This window comes from Mytilus californianus, unplaced genomic scaffold, assembly GCF_021869535.1.
Source record: "Mytilus californianus isolate M0D057914Y unplaced genomic scaffold, xbMytCali1.0.p SCAF_12, whole genome shotgun sequence".
Taxonomy (NCBI): Eukaryota; Metazoa; Mollusca; class Bivalvia; order Mytilida; family Mytilidae; genus Mytilus; species Mytilus californianus.
Window position 1 is genome coordinate 14600256 of NW_026262604.1, and position 17448 is coordinate 14617703.

Here is a 17448-nt window from a genome sequence, read left to right on the forward strand (position 1 = left end):
TCATGTAAGTTATGCAAATATTCAAATCGATGAACCATGACTGAAGGTACATGGCTGAACAATCTCCATGGAATGAGATGTGCCAATGCTAATACAACTGCATACCAAATACCACTGACTTATTATAAGTTGTTCCCTTTAAACAAACCTAAACACAAACATTAACTTGTAAACTATGTAAAAGTTTCAAAGTCAATGAATCATGATCAGGGGTGGGGCTTTATAATCTCCATGGAAACGATATTTGCAAATGCCAATACATTTGCATACCAAATATCATTGACCTAACATTAGCAGTTCATCTAAAACTGATCTAATCACAAACTAATACATGTAAACTAAGCAAAAGTTTCAAAGTCAATAGACCATGACTGAGGGGGCGGGGCCAAATATTCTCCATGGAAATGAGATGTGCTAATGCTTATACAACTGAACACAAATTAACATTGGCCTACCACTAATGGTTCCCCTTGCATTGACCTAATCACAAACTAATACATGTTAACTTAGCAAAATTTTCCATGACTAAGGAGGCGGAGCCAAATAATCTCCATGGAAATGAGATATGCCAATGCTTATACAACTGCATACCAAATATCATTGACTTACCACTAGTGGTTCCCTATAAATTGACCTAATCACAAACTAATACATGTAAACTATGAAAAGTTTCAAAGTCAATAGACCTTGACTGAGGGTGCGGGGCCAAATAATCTCTATGGTAATGAGATGTGCCAATGCTAATACAACTGCATACCAAATATCATTGACCTACCACTAGTGGATCACCATGATCTAGACCTAATCACAAACTAATACATTGTTGACGCCGTCGTCGCCGTCGCCGGAAACAGCATACCTATGTCTCGCTTTTTGACTCCGTCAAGGCGAGACAAAAATGATCAGCAAGACAAGATCATCCAATAAGTCAAACATGGCCGAAATCTTCAGATCACTCCTTATTGGAGTTATTGCCCATTAATGATGATTTTTAACAATTTTTTGTGTTTTTGCCCAATATCTTTTCTTCTGAAACAACTGGGCCAAAATGACCAAACTAAGCCACAATCATAATTGGGGTATACTGTTTAAAAAATGTGTCCGATGACCCTGCCTACCAACCATTTTTTTTGTGTTTTTGCCTTATAATATCACGAAAATCTATAGTAGATAGATAGAAACTTTAAAAAGCCAACATGATGGAAATAGTCTGTAGCTCCTTATTGAAGTTAGGGAGCTACCATTAGATTTTTATGGGGGGCTAGGATGAAATTTGAAAAAAATAGGCAGGACAGGAGTTTTGAGTAAAAAAAAGGCAGGATGAGACACTTGCAAAAAAAAAAAAGTCAGGATGACAATTTAGGTAAAAAAAGTCAGGATAAACTTTAAAAAAAAAAAGGCAGGACCGAATAGAGTGAAAAATAAAAAGGCAGGACAGAGATTACAAATTAAAAAAAAGGCAGGACACAATTTTACATCTTAGTCTCTTGTGGAGAGTTGTCTCAATGGCAATTATACCACATCTTCTTATCTTTTATAACTTGGTATTTGTGGAATTTCTATGCCTTGTATACTGTAAATTCAGATTTAACTACTTGCATTTATTGTTGTGATTTGTTGAACAATAGGAAAATAAATGTGGGTAGTGTCCACATGTGGACACAGATGATGTATATCATATAGTTATAAAGGGACATAACTGAAGAACAGTATAAGTGACGCTACCCAAATTTGAACTTAATCTTAGTTTTGTGGTAATAAGCATTGTGTGTAAGTCTCATAATATTTGGTTGAGGCTAACTTAAGTAGAGAACAGAAACTAAAAATTCAGCAATTTTTCTATTTGTAAACACGCATAACTCTAGAACGGTTGTGTATAAGTTTTATAACATTTGGTTGAGTCAAAGTTAGAGAACTGAAACGAAAAATTCAGCAATTGTTATGTTTATAAAGGGACATAACTCAAGAATGGTAAAAGTGTCGCCACCAAATTTCGTACTAAATCTGTATTATGTAGTAATAAGCATTGTGTATAAGTTTCATAACATTTGGTTGAGCCAAACTAAAGTTAGAAAACGGAAACAAAAAATTTGTACTTGATCTTAGTTTTGTGGTAATGAATATTGTGTATAGGTTTCATAATGTTTGGTTGGGGCAAACTTAAGTTACAGAATGGAAACTAAAAATTTTGCAATCTTTCAATTTATAAAGGGCATAAATCAATAATGGTTAAAGTGACACTACCCAAATTCAACTTGGTCTGTGTTTTATCAGTGGAAGTCAGAATTAAACATTGCATTGTATAAAGCATTGATTGTAGTTGATTCAACTATAATCATGGACAAAGGAAGATAACTCCAATTTTAAAAATTACTTGATATTTAGGAAAAAATAAAAATTTTGCAATTTTTCCATTTATAAAGGGGCATAACTCTAGAACGGTTAAAGTGACGCCACCAAAATTCAAACTTGACATGTGTTTTGTGGTAATAAGCATTGTGTATAAGTTTCATAACATTTGGTTGAGGCAAACTTAAGTTAGAGAACCGAAACTAAGAATTTATCAATTTTTCCATTTATAAAGGGGCATATAACTCTAGAACATTTAAATTGAAGCCACCAAAATTCAAACTTGATCTGTGTTTTGTGGTAATAAGCATTGTGTATAAGTTTCATAACATTTGGTTGAGGCAAACTCAAGTTAGAGAACGGAAACCAATTTTGGGATGTACGTACGTTCGTACAGACGTTCAGAGGGACAAGGGTAAAACTTAATGCCCCCACCGCTACGGCAGGGGCATAAAAATGTAGGACAAGTTTACTATAGCAATTTCAGGAAATATTGCATATATGCACTATCACAGTACTACAATCTGTTGATACCTATATATCTTGGCATTTCACTAGGTCTTGTTTTTCTCTGACTGTTTAATAATGATGTCTTTACATTAAATCCATTGGATGTTGGATGTGTACTGATTGATATTTAAGTCTTCGATACATGATTTTTTATTAGTTGCTATTGGCTTTGAACTAGCTGTTGATCAGTAACTGCAGATACTCTCAGATCTGTACTTTGTCTTTTTTATTTTTTAGGAATGTATAAATACCCTGCTATATCCGGTCATGTTTAACCATGCCACATTCTTTATGTGCCTATCCTAAGTCAGGAGGGTCTTGTTCAGTGGTTGTCGTTGCTTCATGTTTCGTCATACTTGTTTTTTCGTAAATTGTTTTGTTATAAACAAGGCCGTTAGTTTTCTCAATTGAATTATCATATTTTTCATGTCGGTACCTTTTATATAGCCAACTGTATGGGTTTTCCTCATTGTTGAAGGCCGTACGGTTGCCTATGATTGCTTACATTCACTTCATTTGATCTTTGGTGGATAGTTGTCTCATTGGCAATCATACCACATCTCCAATTTTTCCTATAAAATAATGGTAGCAAAGTTTTTTTTTAGAAAAAGCTATTGCAATTTTGCAAAACAGTCATAACTGTGGGTTAAAAGTCACTTGACAAGCTCAATTTACCATACAACACTGGAATACTGATATGTATAACCCTTTTCTATAAATTACAACGTCAGTTGAATGGCAGACAACTTTTTAACTCAGACTCAGAGTTACCTTTGAAAATGACCTGTTTCTCAGCATTTTAAATGGATACTAATGTGTTTTACGAATGAATTGTTTGATGTCAATTTAGGGGGGAAAACATTCGATTGTTCAATGGGGCATTAGAAATTCCATTTATTTAGAGTTGCCAGGGAGCTTCATATATGATAAATGCATAGATTTTTTACAAGTATCACTTCAAACCTTGGCTCCTTTTCAAAATCCTGGATCTGAACCTGGCTCTTACTGTTACAGTCTGTCTGCTAAGCAGAAACAAAGAAATTCTTGAATTCTATAGTTCACCTGGTGCATTTGTATGTTTTTTAGCAATTTAAATGAAAATGTGCACATGGTCATTGGAGACTTTTACAGATTCAGATTGTTATAGAGGTTGACATATCGTATAGACACCTGCCTATCGTTGAAGACTGTATATTGCCCTCTTTTAAAATATCCTTTGCTGTCTCATTGATTTAGATCCCATATATATATATACTTTTATTCATAATTAAAAGGTCTACGTTTGGATTTCCTGTTCTACCAATAAGTAACATTTTAAAAGTCACACCATATCTACAAAAAAATAGTCACTCATAATTGATGTGTTGTATGGAAGCAGAGGTGTGATGAGTGTTCTCAAGGTTTTGTTACAAAAGGCCACAAAATGATCAAAGACAATAAGTAAGAAACCTCTCAGAGGAGTAGCATTCATAAGATAACATAACAACAAAACCATTTGTTTCCATATAGTGGTCTTGATCTGTAGAACCTATATAAGAATACAGGGTATACATCAATGAAACTGCAATCTGACACACAAAAAACAAAAGTTATGTGACCTCCAACAATAGAGAAATGTCTATCATGTCTAAATAAAATGCCATACAAGCCCTGATGTAAATAAAATGTCAAACAAGCCCTGATGTAAATAAAATGTCAAACAAGCCCTGATGTAAATAAAATGTCAAACAAGCCCTGATGTAAATAAAATGTCAAACAAGCCCTGATGTAAATAAAATGTCAAACAAGCCCTGATGTAAATAAAATGCCAAACAAGCCCTGATGTAAATAAAATGTCAAACAAGCCCTGATGTAAATGATTTTAAAAAGACTATCAAAGATCTGCTATCAACATTAAATTCCCTAAAATGACAAAAAATCAATATAAGCAACAGTCCACTTAAAAGAATCATGCAAAATGTGAAAATGTTGAGGGAGATAACTCTCTAGTAAGGCAGTAAATGGAACATTTTACTCGTTCCTTTCAACTACACCTATATTGCAACTGAATGCACATTTGAAACCGTTCAGGAACACAACTTCTGCATGATTCTTATACTTTTTCTATGGATTACTACTTAAACCAATGACGACTTTGCTTACTTTGGACAGGCACATTCTTATACCAGTTACCAGTACATGAAAATGGTTTAGAGTTAAAGTTCAAATCTTGAGCAGCGGAATAACAATCATGACAATTGGTGTATACAAGATAATAAACAATTTAATATTAACAAATGCACACACATACTGAAAGCAAGCTCACAGTACTTAACCTGCTCATATCAAAGCATGCTGTCCAACATTGGAATATATATATATGCATAGACATATTTCTGAGTAGATTTCATACAGCAATGTACCACAAAAACAAGGAATGAGATGTCAAATTGACAACAAACTGGGTTTTCAGTTTTTTGAAAGGCGCTTTCATGATTTTTTTACCTGCCACATTCTATGCCTATTTTCCAATCTATCAAGGACCATAACTCCTGAATGACAAAAATGAAAATCTTTAATATCAAATTTGACAACCATTTTGTCATGAGTAAAATTATATTATGATTTAAAAACTCATCAGTAGAAGGGTTCATAAGTTATTGAACATAAACGACATAAAGTGCCATTTTCCAATATATCAAAGACCATAACTCCTAAATGGTAAAAGTGAAAATCATCAATTTGACCTCCATTTTAAAAGCATTGGTTGAACAGTTCAAAAGTTATTGCACGGAAACTGTTGGCAGCCGCCCACCATACTTCACAAATTTAATAACTGGTCCTTTCCTTCTGAAAACCCAGTGAAAAAGTCAAGTGAGACAAAATCTTGAGAAAAGCCTAGAGTACAGAATCTCAATGCAGAAAAAAGAACACAAGTTTTTTTTAAAACTTTTATTGTATACTAATATGGCTAATTAAAGAGTTCAGCACTAAGACACTTTATGTAACTAACTACAATTCTATGAAGAAGATGCATTCAAAAATGTTTCCACACACATACAGGTTACATCAGTTAATAATGATGAGAAAATGTCAGGGTAAGATAAGCTTTTCTGGAAAGCTTAAACTTATTGAATAACATAAAAACAAAAATCACTAAATGTGTAAAAAAATCTTAATATTGCACTATTTGTTGTATAAAAAAATCTACTCTGTATCTTTTTAAACAATTTTACTTTTTCACAATTTTGACAATATATTGCATAGACATTCTGTTACAATAAAAATAAGCAGCTGTGCAAAGAGCACATGATACCACCTTATTGTTCATATCAAAGTTGTTGCACAAATAAAATAGGATATTTAGATGGCATTTAATCAGAAGCAAATATAAACGGTTGACACAGAGATATGTCTCGCCTGTTGGCATAAAATTCAGAAAAAGACAATCTGATGGACAGCAACATTGCTAATTAATTCAAAGTCACTGGGCCAACTAGTGGGTAGGGTCTCAAAGTGGTTGACAAACTGAGATGTACAGACAGCAATGTAACTTTGTAGAAAATATTGTCTATTGTAAGTAGTTCCTATCAAACTAACTTAAGCAGAAAACTTATCATTGAAAATTGGTAATTAATTAAAAGTCACTGAACCATAGCCTAGGGGGCAGGGCCTCAAAATAGTTGTCAAACTAATATATACTGATAGCAATGCAACTTCACACAAAATATCATTGATCTATCACCAGTAGTTCCTATCAATCTAACTTGAGCCGAAAACTTAACATTTAAAATTGCTAATTAATTCAAAGTTACTGGACCATGGCCTTGGGGGCACAGCCTCCAAATAGTCTTCAAACTGATATGTACTGATAGTAATGCAACTTCATACAAAATATCATTGATATATCACAAGTAGATCCTATCAATCTAACTTAGCAGAAAACTTAATATTTAAAATTGCTAATCAATAATGATTTCAAAGTCACTGGACCATGGCCTAGGGGGCAGGGCCTCAAAATAGTTGTAAATATCAATGATCTATCACAAGTAGTTTTTATCAAACTAACTTAAGCAGAAAACTGAACAATTGTTGATGCCTTCATGGCATGAAGATACTTTAAAAATTTGTAAATATTGGGTCAAATATGACAATTAAAAGTCCCATAACTCTGGAATGAAAAACCTGAAAATTTTAAATTCAAGAGCAAGTCTACATTCTCCAATCCCAACCATAGTGTTAATTTTGAAGTAATTTGAGTTTGATCTACACATACGAGAGCTAATGCATGACATTTAAACATCTAACAGTAAAAATCCCATAACTCTGGAATGACATATCAGAACTTTTTTTTTTAAATCGAACAGTTTGTTATGTTCACCAATTCCAACACTAACATAAAGTTTCAAGTGTATGGTACAACAAGTGAAAATTTTACATAAAAGAGAAACCAGAAAATGAAATTAAATGAAAGGGAACTTCCATTTATCAATCCCCACAATAATGTAAAGCATAATGAAGTTATAGTGCATGATATGTGAAAAATTGCATTAAATCTAATAGTAAAGTCTTGTAATTCTGGAAGAACATAGTGGAAAAGTAGTTTTCTTCTGTCAATCCTAATGTTATGTTAATTAACATGAATATTGGTTAAAAAAACTAAGTCATCTTACAAAGGCCTGATGAATGGACAGACAGACAATGGCAATGCCATTGCCATTAATATACATCCAGTTCTCAACAGGTTAAAAAAAAATAATGCTTACAAGCATCTTTTTTCTTACAAATACAAACATGTATATACATAGCTAGTGTAGCAAATTCTAGCAAATAAAAAAATATCAATAGGGAAAAATACAAGTCTCATAAACTTTGGCATAAGTTACAGAAACATCAAGTGTTATGTTATTTCCTGTTAAAAGAAAGAGGATTTCACCAAGAAATAAAAAAATATCAGAAAAAGAAAACATTTCATTATTAAATTCTAAAAGTCTGTTAGGGGCTATAATTAAAAAAGTATTATTCATTTTTCTTCTACAGGTAAATTATTTTAGAGGTAGAGTTACATATCCTTTAGACATTCAGATTTTTTCCCTACTTATATAAGTAAAAATGGTCATCTTTTCTTCTATTCTTGAATTTCTTTTGACTCAGAACTATAATTTATTTTTAATTGTCTATCATTAATAGTTGTCTTTACTATTCATAAAAGTATAATTTCATGGACAACGAAAATCTCATTTGTTTGTAATCTTCAAAATACTGCTCATTTACAAGGTTCAAGGGAAAAATTTTTGAAGGCCTTGCATAGATTCTTTGTTTAGTTCTTAAGCTAAATATTGCAAAAGATTGAAATCTAATTGAAAAGACTAAGCAAACCAGAAAAAATGTTAAAGGCATGTTTGGTCCTTCTAAAATATGAGAATTTCAAGGGTTGTAGAAACAAATTATTTGTTTAAGTAAATTTTTGGAAATATTAAGGGGAGATTATCCAAACCTTGAAAAAGTAACTACAATCTTAAATAAAATTACTTAGTCTTATACCAGTTAATATTACATCTTTCAGTAAATAAACCTGATTTGTATAAGTATTACTCAGACTGAAAGTCATTGGAACACGATGAATATAAATATAATTTCTTGACAATAAAACATGATTGATTGATGACATGAATAACATGAATAATTAAATCAGTTTTTTTATTCTTACTAATTATAAAAGCATTTATAAAGTCTGTGGTTTGACCCATCCAAGGATCTATCTTATTGACAAATTCCTTCATTAGAGACAAGCACTTTACAACAATTCCAGAGGCAATTGAAAAAAATTAAATACTGTACAAAGGATCTTGCCTACTACCAAGAGCAGGAAGAAAAGTATGTCAAAAATAAAGAAATGACTAGCCCAAGCTCACAATAGACATATTTACACTTGTATACAAGTTTGTCCGCCATTACTTCAAGTCAAACAAGAACAAGTTGCTGTAAAATTTTGCATCACAAATTAAGATATTTGACGTCACAATTAAAAAGTGAATGTTGCATGAGGCCAGAAGGTTATTTAGAGATAGTCATTTGAAGCAAATTAAGCTAAATATCCAAAAGTATAAATACTTCTATAGACAAATGAATAAGGCAAACCTGATCAGAAATGTCATAAGTACTTCAAGTTAACAATTTACTTGATTTTGGACCATATGTACAGGAACTGGCTGCATGCCTTCGTCAACAATCTGTATCTCGCTGCCATTAATGGTCGGAATAAGTTTATCCCCCTCCTGGATATACTCAATCTCGCCCTGCATTTCATACTCCATGTCTCCACTAATGTTGTCTGATCCAATGATTATGATTGTCTTCTCGGGATAGTCATATACCGTAGCTGATGTTTCAAGATCAAGATCTTTATTTATCGCTATAAATTCCTGGCCAACATTATCTGCAAAAGACCATTCATATATATTTCCAGAAGTTTTATAAGAACAAATAATCATCCAAGGATTCAAATACATGTCTTAAATATTCAATGAGTGACAGAACACTGTATAGTTATGTCAAAATAGGCTTCTTTATTTGAATTCTTAGATTAGTTCATTATACTTCATTATTCTTTTTTATGACATTCATTTTTATAATAGAAAATGCAACCAATGTAAAATGTCATTTACATGTGAAAATACAGATTAACTACATGTATTCTTGTAATCAGAACATAGATCTGCAAGACAAAGGGAAAGCGCACCAATGAAATTAGTATTAAACAAAATGTGTGTTTCAGTTGACTAGGACATTTTTTTACATTGGGTTGCTGTCTCAATGACATATACCCCTCATCTCCTCCCATTCAAGGGGTTCAGAGGTTAAGTGGTCTAAGTAGTGAACAGTGAACACTAGCCTGTCAACACTGATATTATGAGAACATGCTCATGGCAATGTGCTTTCAACTCCTATCTTAATTGACCATGTTGACTAGGATTATCAATTGTCCTGCCAAAGCTCAGTTGCTCTCTCCATTGGATTGGAAAACATGGCCACAATTGATGTAACAAAGAGTGATTAAGTAGCAATAAACATCATAGTCACATGATTTGCTTTTAGCCTGCAATTGGGTGTCTTACTATACAGATACAGCCGTACAGATATCGCTATGCTGTATCTGTATACTATACAGATATCGCTTTAAAGCTCCGCCCACTGCCGGACTACGTTTGTGTATTGCTGTTGACGAGTGTTGTATGAACCTGCGTGACCCCAGAATGTGTATTGCAGTCGCATTCCAATGACGTACTGTTTGACCTTATGCGAACTAACGATCACTTTTATACGTTCTGTTTGTTTTCAAACATATCTTTAAAGCAATAAGAATTAAACGAATTTTCTGATAACAGACAAACATGAACAGCAGTATTTTCTACGACGACAATCATCGATTTCAAAACTTGAATGTGTACATGTGTAACAAAATCAACCATGTCAATTTCAGCATGCATGTTAAGTGAATGTCAAGTTCAGTTCAAAATTCTGAAGAGAAGGACAACTCGTACACTTCTGTTTCAAATTGTACAATGTTTTGTTATTTGTTTTTACTGTTGAAATTAGTTTTTATGTTAAAATAGATAATTATTCACTTTGAGCATTGTTGAGCAATGTATTATTGTTGACCATTCGAGATTCTTTTTTTGCGAACCCATCTCCAGCTGAATGTGTAATTTTAATATTACTACGCAGGCCTCAAGGGATTTTAAATCGAAAATAAATGCAAATAAAATGCTTCGCTGGGCTCAGCTTGATACGACCGCAGAGGTCGAACCCTGAACAGTTGGGGCAAGTATGGACACAACATTCAAGCTTGATACAGCTCTGAATTTGGATTGTGATTAAATATTTGACACAGCATAGGTTTCTGACACAGAAAGAATGTGGTCTAAGAACTTCAATTTTTTTAATTTACCTATTATGGTCCAATGTCCAAAATCAAAATACATGGTTAGATTCAGCATATCAAAGAACCCCATATATTAAATTTTTGTTGAAATCAAACAAAGTTTTATTTTGGACCCCAACTTGGACAAACTTGAAAACTGGTCCCATAATCAAAAATCTAAACACATGTTTAGATTCAGCATATCAAAGTACCTGAAGAACTCAATTTTTGTTAAAATCAAACTAAGTTTAATTTTGGACCCTTTGGACCTTAATGTAGACAAATTTAAAAAACGGGACCCAAAATTAAAAATCTAAAAACACGGTTAGATTTGGCATATCAAAGAACCCCAATTATTCAATTTTTGATGAAATCAAACAAAGTTTAATTTTGGACCCTTTTGACCTCAATATGAACCAATTTGATAGCAGGCCCACAAATAAAAAATCTAAATACATGGTAAGATTCAGCATATCAAAGAACCCCATATATTCAATTTTTGTTGAAATCAAACAAAGTTTAATTTTGGACCCCAATTTGGACCAACTTGAAAACTGGGCCAAAAATCTAAAATCTAAATACATGTTTAGATTCAGCATATCAAAGAACCCCATATATTCAATTTTTGTTGAAATCAAACAAAGTTTTATTTTGGACCCCAACTTGGACCAACTTGAAAACTGGTCCCATAATCAAAAATCTAAACACATGTTTAGATTCAGCATATCAAAGAACCCCAAAAATTCAATTTTTGTTAAAATCAAACTAAGTTTAATTTTGGACCCTTTGGACCTCAATGTAGACCAATTTAAAAAACAGGACCCAAAATTTAAAATCTAAATACACGGTTAGATTTGGCATATCAAAGAACCCCAATAATTCAATTTTTGATGAAATCAAACAAAGTTTAATTTTGGACCCTTTTGACCTCAATATGAACCAATTTGATAGCGGGCCCACAAATAAAAAATCTAAATACATGGTAAGATTCAGCATATCAAAGAACCCCATATATTCAATTTTTGTTGAAATCAAACAAAGTTTAATTTTGGACCCCAATTTGGACCAACTTGTAAACTGGGCCAAAAATCTAAAATCTAAATACATGTTTAGATTCAGCATATCAAAGAACCCCATATATTCAATTTTTGTTGAAATCAAACAAAGTTTAATTTTGGACCCCAACTTGGACCAACTTGAAAACTGGGCCCATAATCAAAAATCTAAACACATGTTTAGATTCAGCATATCAAAGAACCCCAAGAATTCAATTTTTGTTAAAATCAAACTAAGTTTAATTTTGGACCCTTTGGACCTTAATGTAGACCAATTTAAAAAACGGGACCCAAAATTAAAAATCTAAATACACGGTTAGATTCGGCATATCAAAGAACCCCAACAATTCAATTTTTGATGAAATCAAACAAAGTTAAATTTTGGACCCTTTGGACCTCAATGTGGACCAATTTAAAAACGGGGCCCAAAATCCAAAAACTTAATACACGGTTAGATTCAGCATATTAAAGAACCCCAAGAATTCAAGAATAAATCCCCATTGAAATTGATCAAGAAATAAGCAATTTATACGAAGTATCTTCTTTTGCACAATACTGTGCAATTGAATATTTCTTGCTATTGCGCAATACTGTACAATTGACAATTTCTTGCTATTGCGCAATATTGTGCTATTGGATATTTCTTGCTATTGCGCAATACTGTGCAATTGAAGATTTCTTGCTATTGCGCAATACTGTGCAATTGAAGATTTCTTGCTATTGTGCAATACTGTGCAATTGAAAATTTCTTGCTATTGCACAATACTTATTATATAATAATTTACACATCCTGTTTGGTGTGTATCTCCTACCATATCATTATTATTTGCTTTTAAATATAAATCAGAAATAACCAACTTAAAATGGAAAATTTTAAAAGAAAAAAAAGGAAAAAAAGAAAAAAGAAAAAAAAAAAAAATCCCCCCCCCCAAATTTTTTGAACCCCCTCATGATTCATCACCCCCAAACTCAATCCCAGCCTTCCCTTTGTGGTATGGTACCTTGCAGTACAATTTCAGAGAGATCCATACACTTGAACACAAGTTATTGTCTGGAAACTAGAAAAATGCTTATTTTTGGCCCCTTTTTGGCCCCCAATTCCTAAACGTTTCGGGGAATTACCCCCAAACTCAATTCCAGCTTTCCCTTTGTGATATGGAACCTTGTAGTACAATTTCAGAAATATCCAAACACTTACACACAAGTTATTGTCCTGAAACTAGAAAAATGCTTGTTTTTTGCCCCTTTTTGGCCCCTAATTCCTAAAATTTTGAGGCAATTACCCCCAAAATCAATTACAGCCTTCCCTTTGTGATATGGAACCTTGTGGTACAATGTCAGAGAGATCCATACACTTACACACAAGTTATTGTCTGAAAGTTACAAAAATGCTTATTTTTGGCCCCTTTTTGGCCCCTAATTCCTTAACTGTTGGTACCATAACCCCCAAAATCAATCCCAACCTTCCTTTCGTGGTATTGAACCTTATGGTGAAATTTCATGGAGATCCATTCACTTAAACTAAAGTAAGAGTGCGAAAACCAATGTGTCTTCGGACGACGCCGGACGACGACGACGACGACGACGACGACGACGACGACGCCAACGTCATACCAATATACGACCAAAAAATTTTTAATTTTTGCGGTCGTATAAAAATGTGAGTTTTTGTGTCTTTCAAAGCACAAACAATATACAGAATTAATTGCAGGATAAAGACAATAACTGTTTAGTGTCTTTAAATATCAGCTGTATTTGTACTCGGCTCGAAACAGGAGTAATAGCTCGCTAAAGCTCGCATTACACCTGTTTCTTAGCCTCGTACAAATACAGCTGATATTTAAAGACACTAAACAGTTATTGTCTATGTAATAATGTGTTTTGGGATCAGAAATCACTTTTTTAAACAATAACTGATCATGACAATATAGAATTTTCAAATCCAACATTATTATAAATAATTCATCAAGAACACTTTGGGACAATTTAAACCACCCACCAATTAATCCAACATTATTATAAATAATTCATCAAGAACACTTTGGGACAATTTAAACCACCCACCAATTAATCCAACATTATTATAAATAATTCATCAAGAACACTTTGGGACAATTTAAACCACCCACCAATTAATCCAACATTATTATAAATAATTCATCAAGAACACTTTGGGACAATTTAAACCACCCACCAATTAATCCAACATTATTATAAATAATTCATCAAGAACACTTTGTGACAATTTAAACCACCCACCAATCAATCCAACATTATTATAAATAATTCATCAAGAATACTTATGGACAATTTAAACCACCCACCAATTATTAGTCAAAGTGCCTCCTGGCCCCTTACAATCATTTTTAGTCCAAGTTCCTCCTGGCACCTTACAATCATATTTAGAATACTGGGAATTCATTATTATTATTCGTGGATTTTGTAAGTATGCAGCTTGTATGCAGCTTGTATGCAGACTTTGGCAAAAAATATGAAATTAAATATCCACAAAAATTGGTCCCCACATAAATAAAGAAATGAATCCACACTAACTGTTCCTTACCATTGACACTTTTGGGGACTGCAGCAGCAGCAGATCTTCTCGGTTTCTGAAGAACTGCAACAGTCTTCTTCATCTTTTTTGCCTTTATCATTGGTTGTTGTATTCCCTGCTGTGGTGAGTTACCCATTTGTTGTAACATTTCCTGCTGTTGAAAACCTCCATGTTGGTTCAAGATTCCTTGTTGTATAACTCCCTCCTGTTGGACATTGACATTTTGTGCCAAAGGATCCTCAGATCTTTTTACATTTTCTTTATGCTTTTCTGTTTTAACGTGAGCGTCAAGTCGAGATTGAGTTATAAATGCACATTCACAACACTGGCAGTAAAAAGGTTTTACCAATTCATGGTTAGGTTTGTGTTTTTCTAACTGTGCTTGTGTTTTGAATTTTTTCCCACAAAGATCGCACATCCATGATTTTTCCTTTAAATGTTTAATCTGATGTTGATCATAAGTGTATTTTGACGGGAAAAATTTATTACATTCCTCACATTTCACAAGATTCCTTTTGTAGTTGTCTACGTTGACTAAGTGAGAATGAACCCTGACAATATGGTAGTCACAGCCTCCTATGGAACGGAAGACTTTCTCACAAAATTGACACTTCTTCCCGTCACTGTGTACGAAGCTGTGGCTACGAAGTGTAGATCGCCTCTTAAACTTTTTTCCACATACCTCACAGACATAAGGCATTTCCTCTTGATGGTTGATCATGTGGCTTTTTAATTTACTTTTCAAAGCGAAACCTTTCCCACATACTTCACACATGTGTGGCATGCTATCGTCATGTTCATATTTGTGATATTTCATATCAAGGGAACAACTAGCTTGGAAGCCACACACTTCACACATATATCGCACACCTTTGTCATGTGTGTCACGAATGTGTTCCTCTAGCTGTTCCTTTGAAGGAAAAGGTACACGACAGAAACTACACATGTTTGGCTTATCCCATTCGTGCTCTTTAATGTGTTCTTGGTACTCCTCTTTATCTTTACATATCTTCAAACATAATTTACAAATACGCTCTCCAATAGCTTTATGAAAGTATCGATTATGCCTTTTCAGATGGTACAACTGTTCAAAAGTCTTTCCACATTTTTTACAGGAAAATGTGCTCATTTTCTTCCTATGTATATGATGACCACTCATGTGTTGATTATAATCAAATTCTGAATCGCAAAACTTCCCACACACCAAGCAACAAATCCTTGATTCCTTGTGTCCTTCCCGTATATGTTGACGTAAACTGGTACCACTATTGTATGACTTCGGACACAGTTGGCACTGGTACTTGTACTTGAACTCATAATGTGTCTTCTCATGCTTCCTCAGTTGACTTGTCAATAGGAATTGCATGTCGCAATAAATACACTGATATCCATGTAAATCTTCCCCCTCGTGAACCTCGACATGTCCTTCAAACTCCTCCATAGACTTAAACTCCTTGTCACATTGTGGACATTTGACCACCTGACAAACTCTAAGATGCCTTTTGAAGCCTTTACTTGTACTAAACATAAGGTCACATGTTGGACAAGGGATGTGACTGTCTTCACGTTTTCTAGCTCGTTTAATACGACTACTTATATTGTTCTTATGATTTTCTAGTAACATTTTCTTGTCAATTACCTTGCCCTTATCTTTAGAGTTTCTAGTTGATTTGAGTTTTTTCTTAGGATTTTCTTCAAATACTGATTCCTCTATAACATCATTTTCAGAAGTTTCATTTGAGGACTGTTCTGATTGGACAAGAAAAGTTGGATCAATTTCTACTGATCTGATATCTGCATCCAGATCCTCTTCTTCATTTATATCTTCTCTTCCTTGGGAATTGCCCATGGCCTCTTTGGTTTCCCTTGTAACACTTTTACTCATCTGTGACAGCAAACTGAGGTTTGATTTTTCTTCTGACTCTTTTTTTATGTGACGATTTTCTAACAGATTTTGTTTTGGCTCGTTAGTAGTGGCTCCATAAATTAAGTCTGCCACATTCATTTTGTTGATATTTTCTAACTTGACATAGCACTCCATATTGAAAAGTTTCTTTGGCTTTGGTGTTCGTCTTGGCCGAGTTGAAGCATGCTGAGTATTATCGTTCGTACTTAAAGCCCTGTGTGCAGTGTTCTTCATATTTTCTGTCGATTTTTCAGTATTTGCATCTTTATTTTTTGAAGAATTCACTTGCACTCTCAATTTTTTATTTTCTGAAGAATTTTCAATTAATAAGTTTTGTTTTTTTGCTCTGTTTGATTCGGATGCTGGTGATACATTATTTTCATCTTCATCATCCAATTCTGACAAACTTTCAATCGTAATCTTTCGTTTATTTGCTCTATTTTCAGATGAAGGTGTTGTTGTAGTATCAAAACTTGATATTAGACTTTCATGAGTTTTAACAGGAGAGTTTGTGGTCTTTGCTAACAATTTCAAAGAATTTGTGCTCTCACTAACTGGTAAAGACACCGAAGAAACTGATATTGGAGATACAACTTCCTGATTGAGGTTACTTGCTATGGTGACATTTTGAGCAGTTTTGTTTTCATATGCTGTCTTTGTTTTGTCTTCTGTATCTTTTTGCAATTCACTTTCCTTATCTTTAAATTCATTGGCAATTGACAAAGTTTTTGCCTTCATTTCATCTTTTAATGCTCCTTCATTCACATCTGTGACTTCTGAATCTTCTCCATGCTTGACTGAACATTTCAAAGTGGTTGCCCTTGTTTTATCTTTTACTGCTCCTTCATTTACATCTGTGACATTTGAATCTTCTCCATGCTTGACTGAACATATCAAAGTGGTTGCCTTTGTTTTAGCTTGTACTAATCCTTTATTCACATTTGAATCTTCTACTGGCTTTACCAAGCTTTTCTTAATCTTTCCTTTAAAAAAAAATATAACAAAGTTGTTTCACAAGAGAGCAACAATTTTATTCTCTCATGGAGAGCAGGGATTTATACACCAAATTAATTGTTTCTACCCTATAAAAAAACATTTCTTTTTTTAATTTGTCGATGCAAAACATTTTTCTTCTTTAATTTTTCAAAGACATTTTTTTTTTCAATTTTTA

The 17448-nt window shown here is 33.3% G+C and overlaps 1 protein-coding gene across 1 annotated transcript in view; it reads right to left on the minus strand.

Moving 5' to 3' along the window:
• Positions 1-5775: 5775 nt before the first annotated feature.
• The window catches only part of LOC127721429 (zinc finger protein 226-like), a 38452-nt gene continuing 26779 nt past the window's right edge, over positions 5776-17448 (minus strand). The window contains exons 6-7 of the mRNA XM_052228149.1: positions 14381-17260; positions 5776-9277 (exon numbers count right to left, since the gene is read on the minus strand). Of these exons, the coding sequence (XP_052084109.1) occupies positions 9009-9277; positions 14381-17260 (3149 nt within the window). The 3' untranslated portion in view covers positions 5776-9008. The remainder of the gene's footprint in view (positions 9278-14380; positions 17261-17448) is intronic.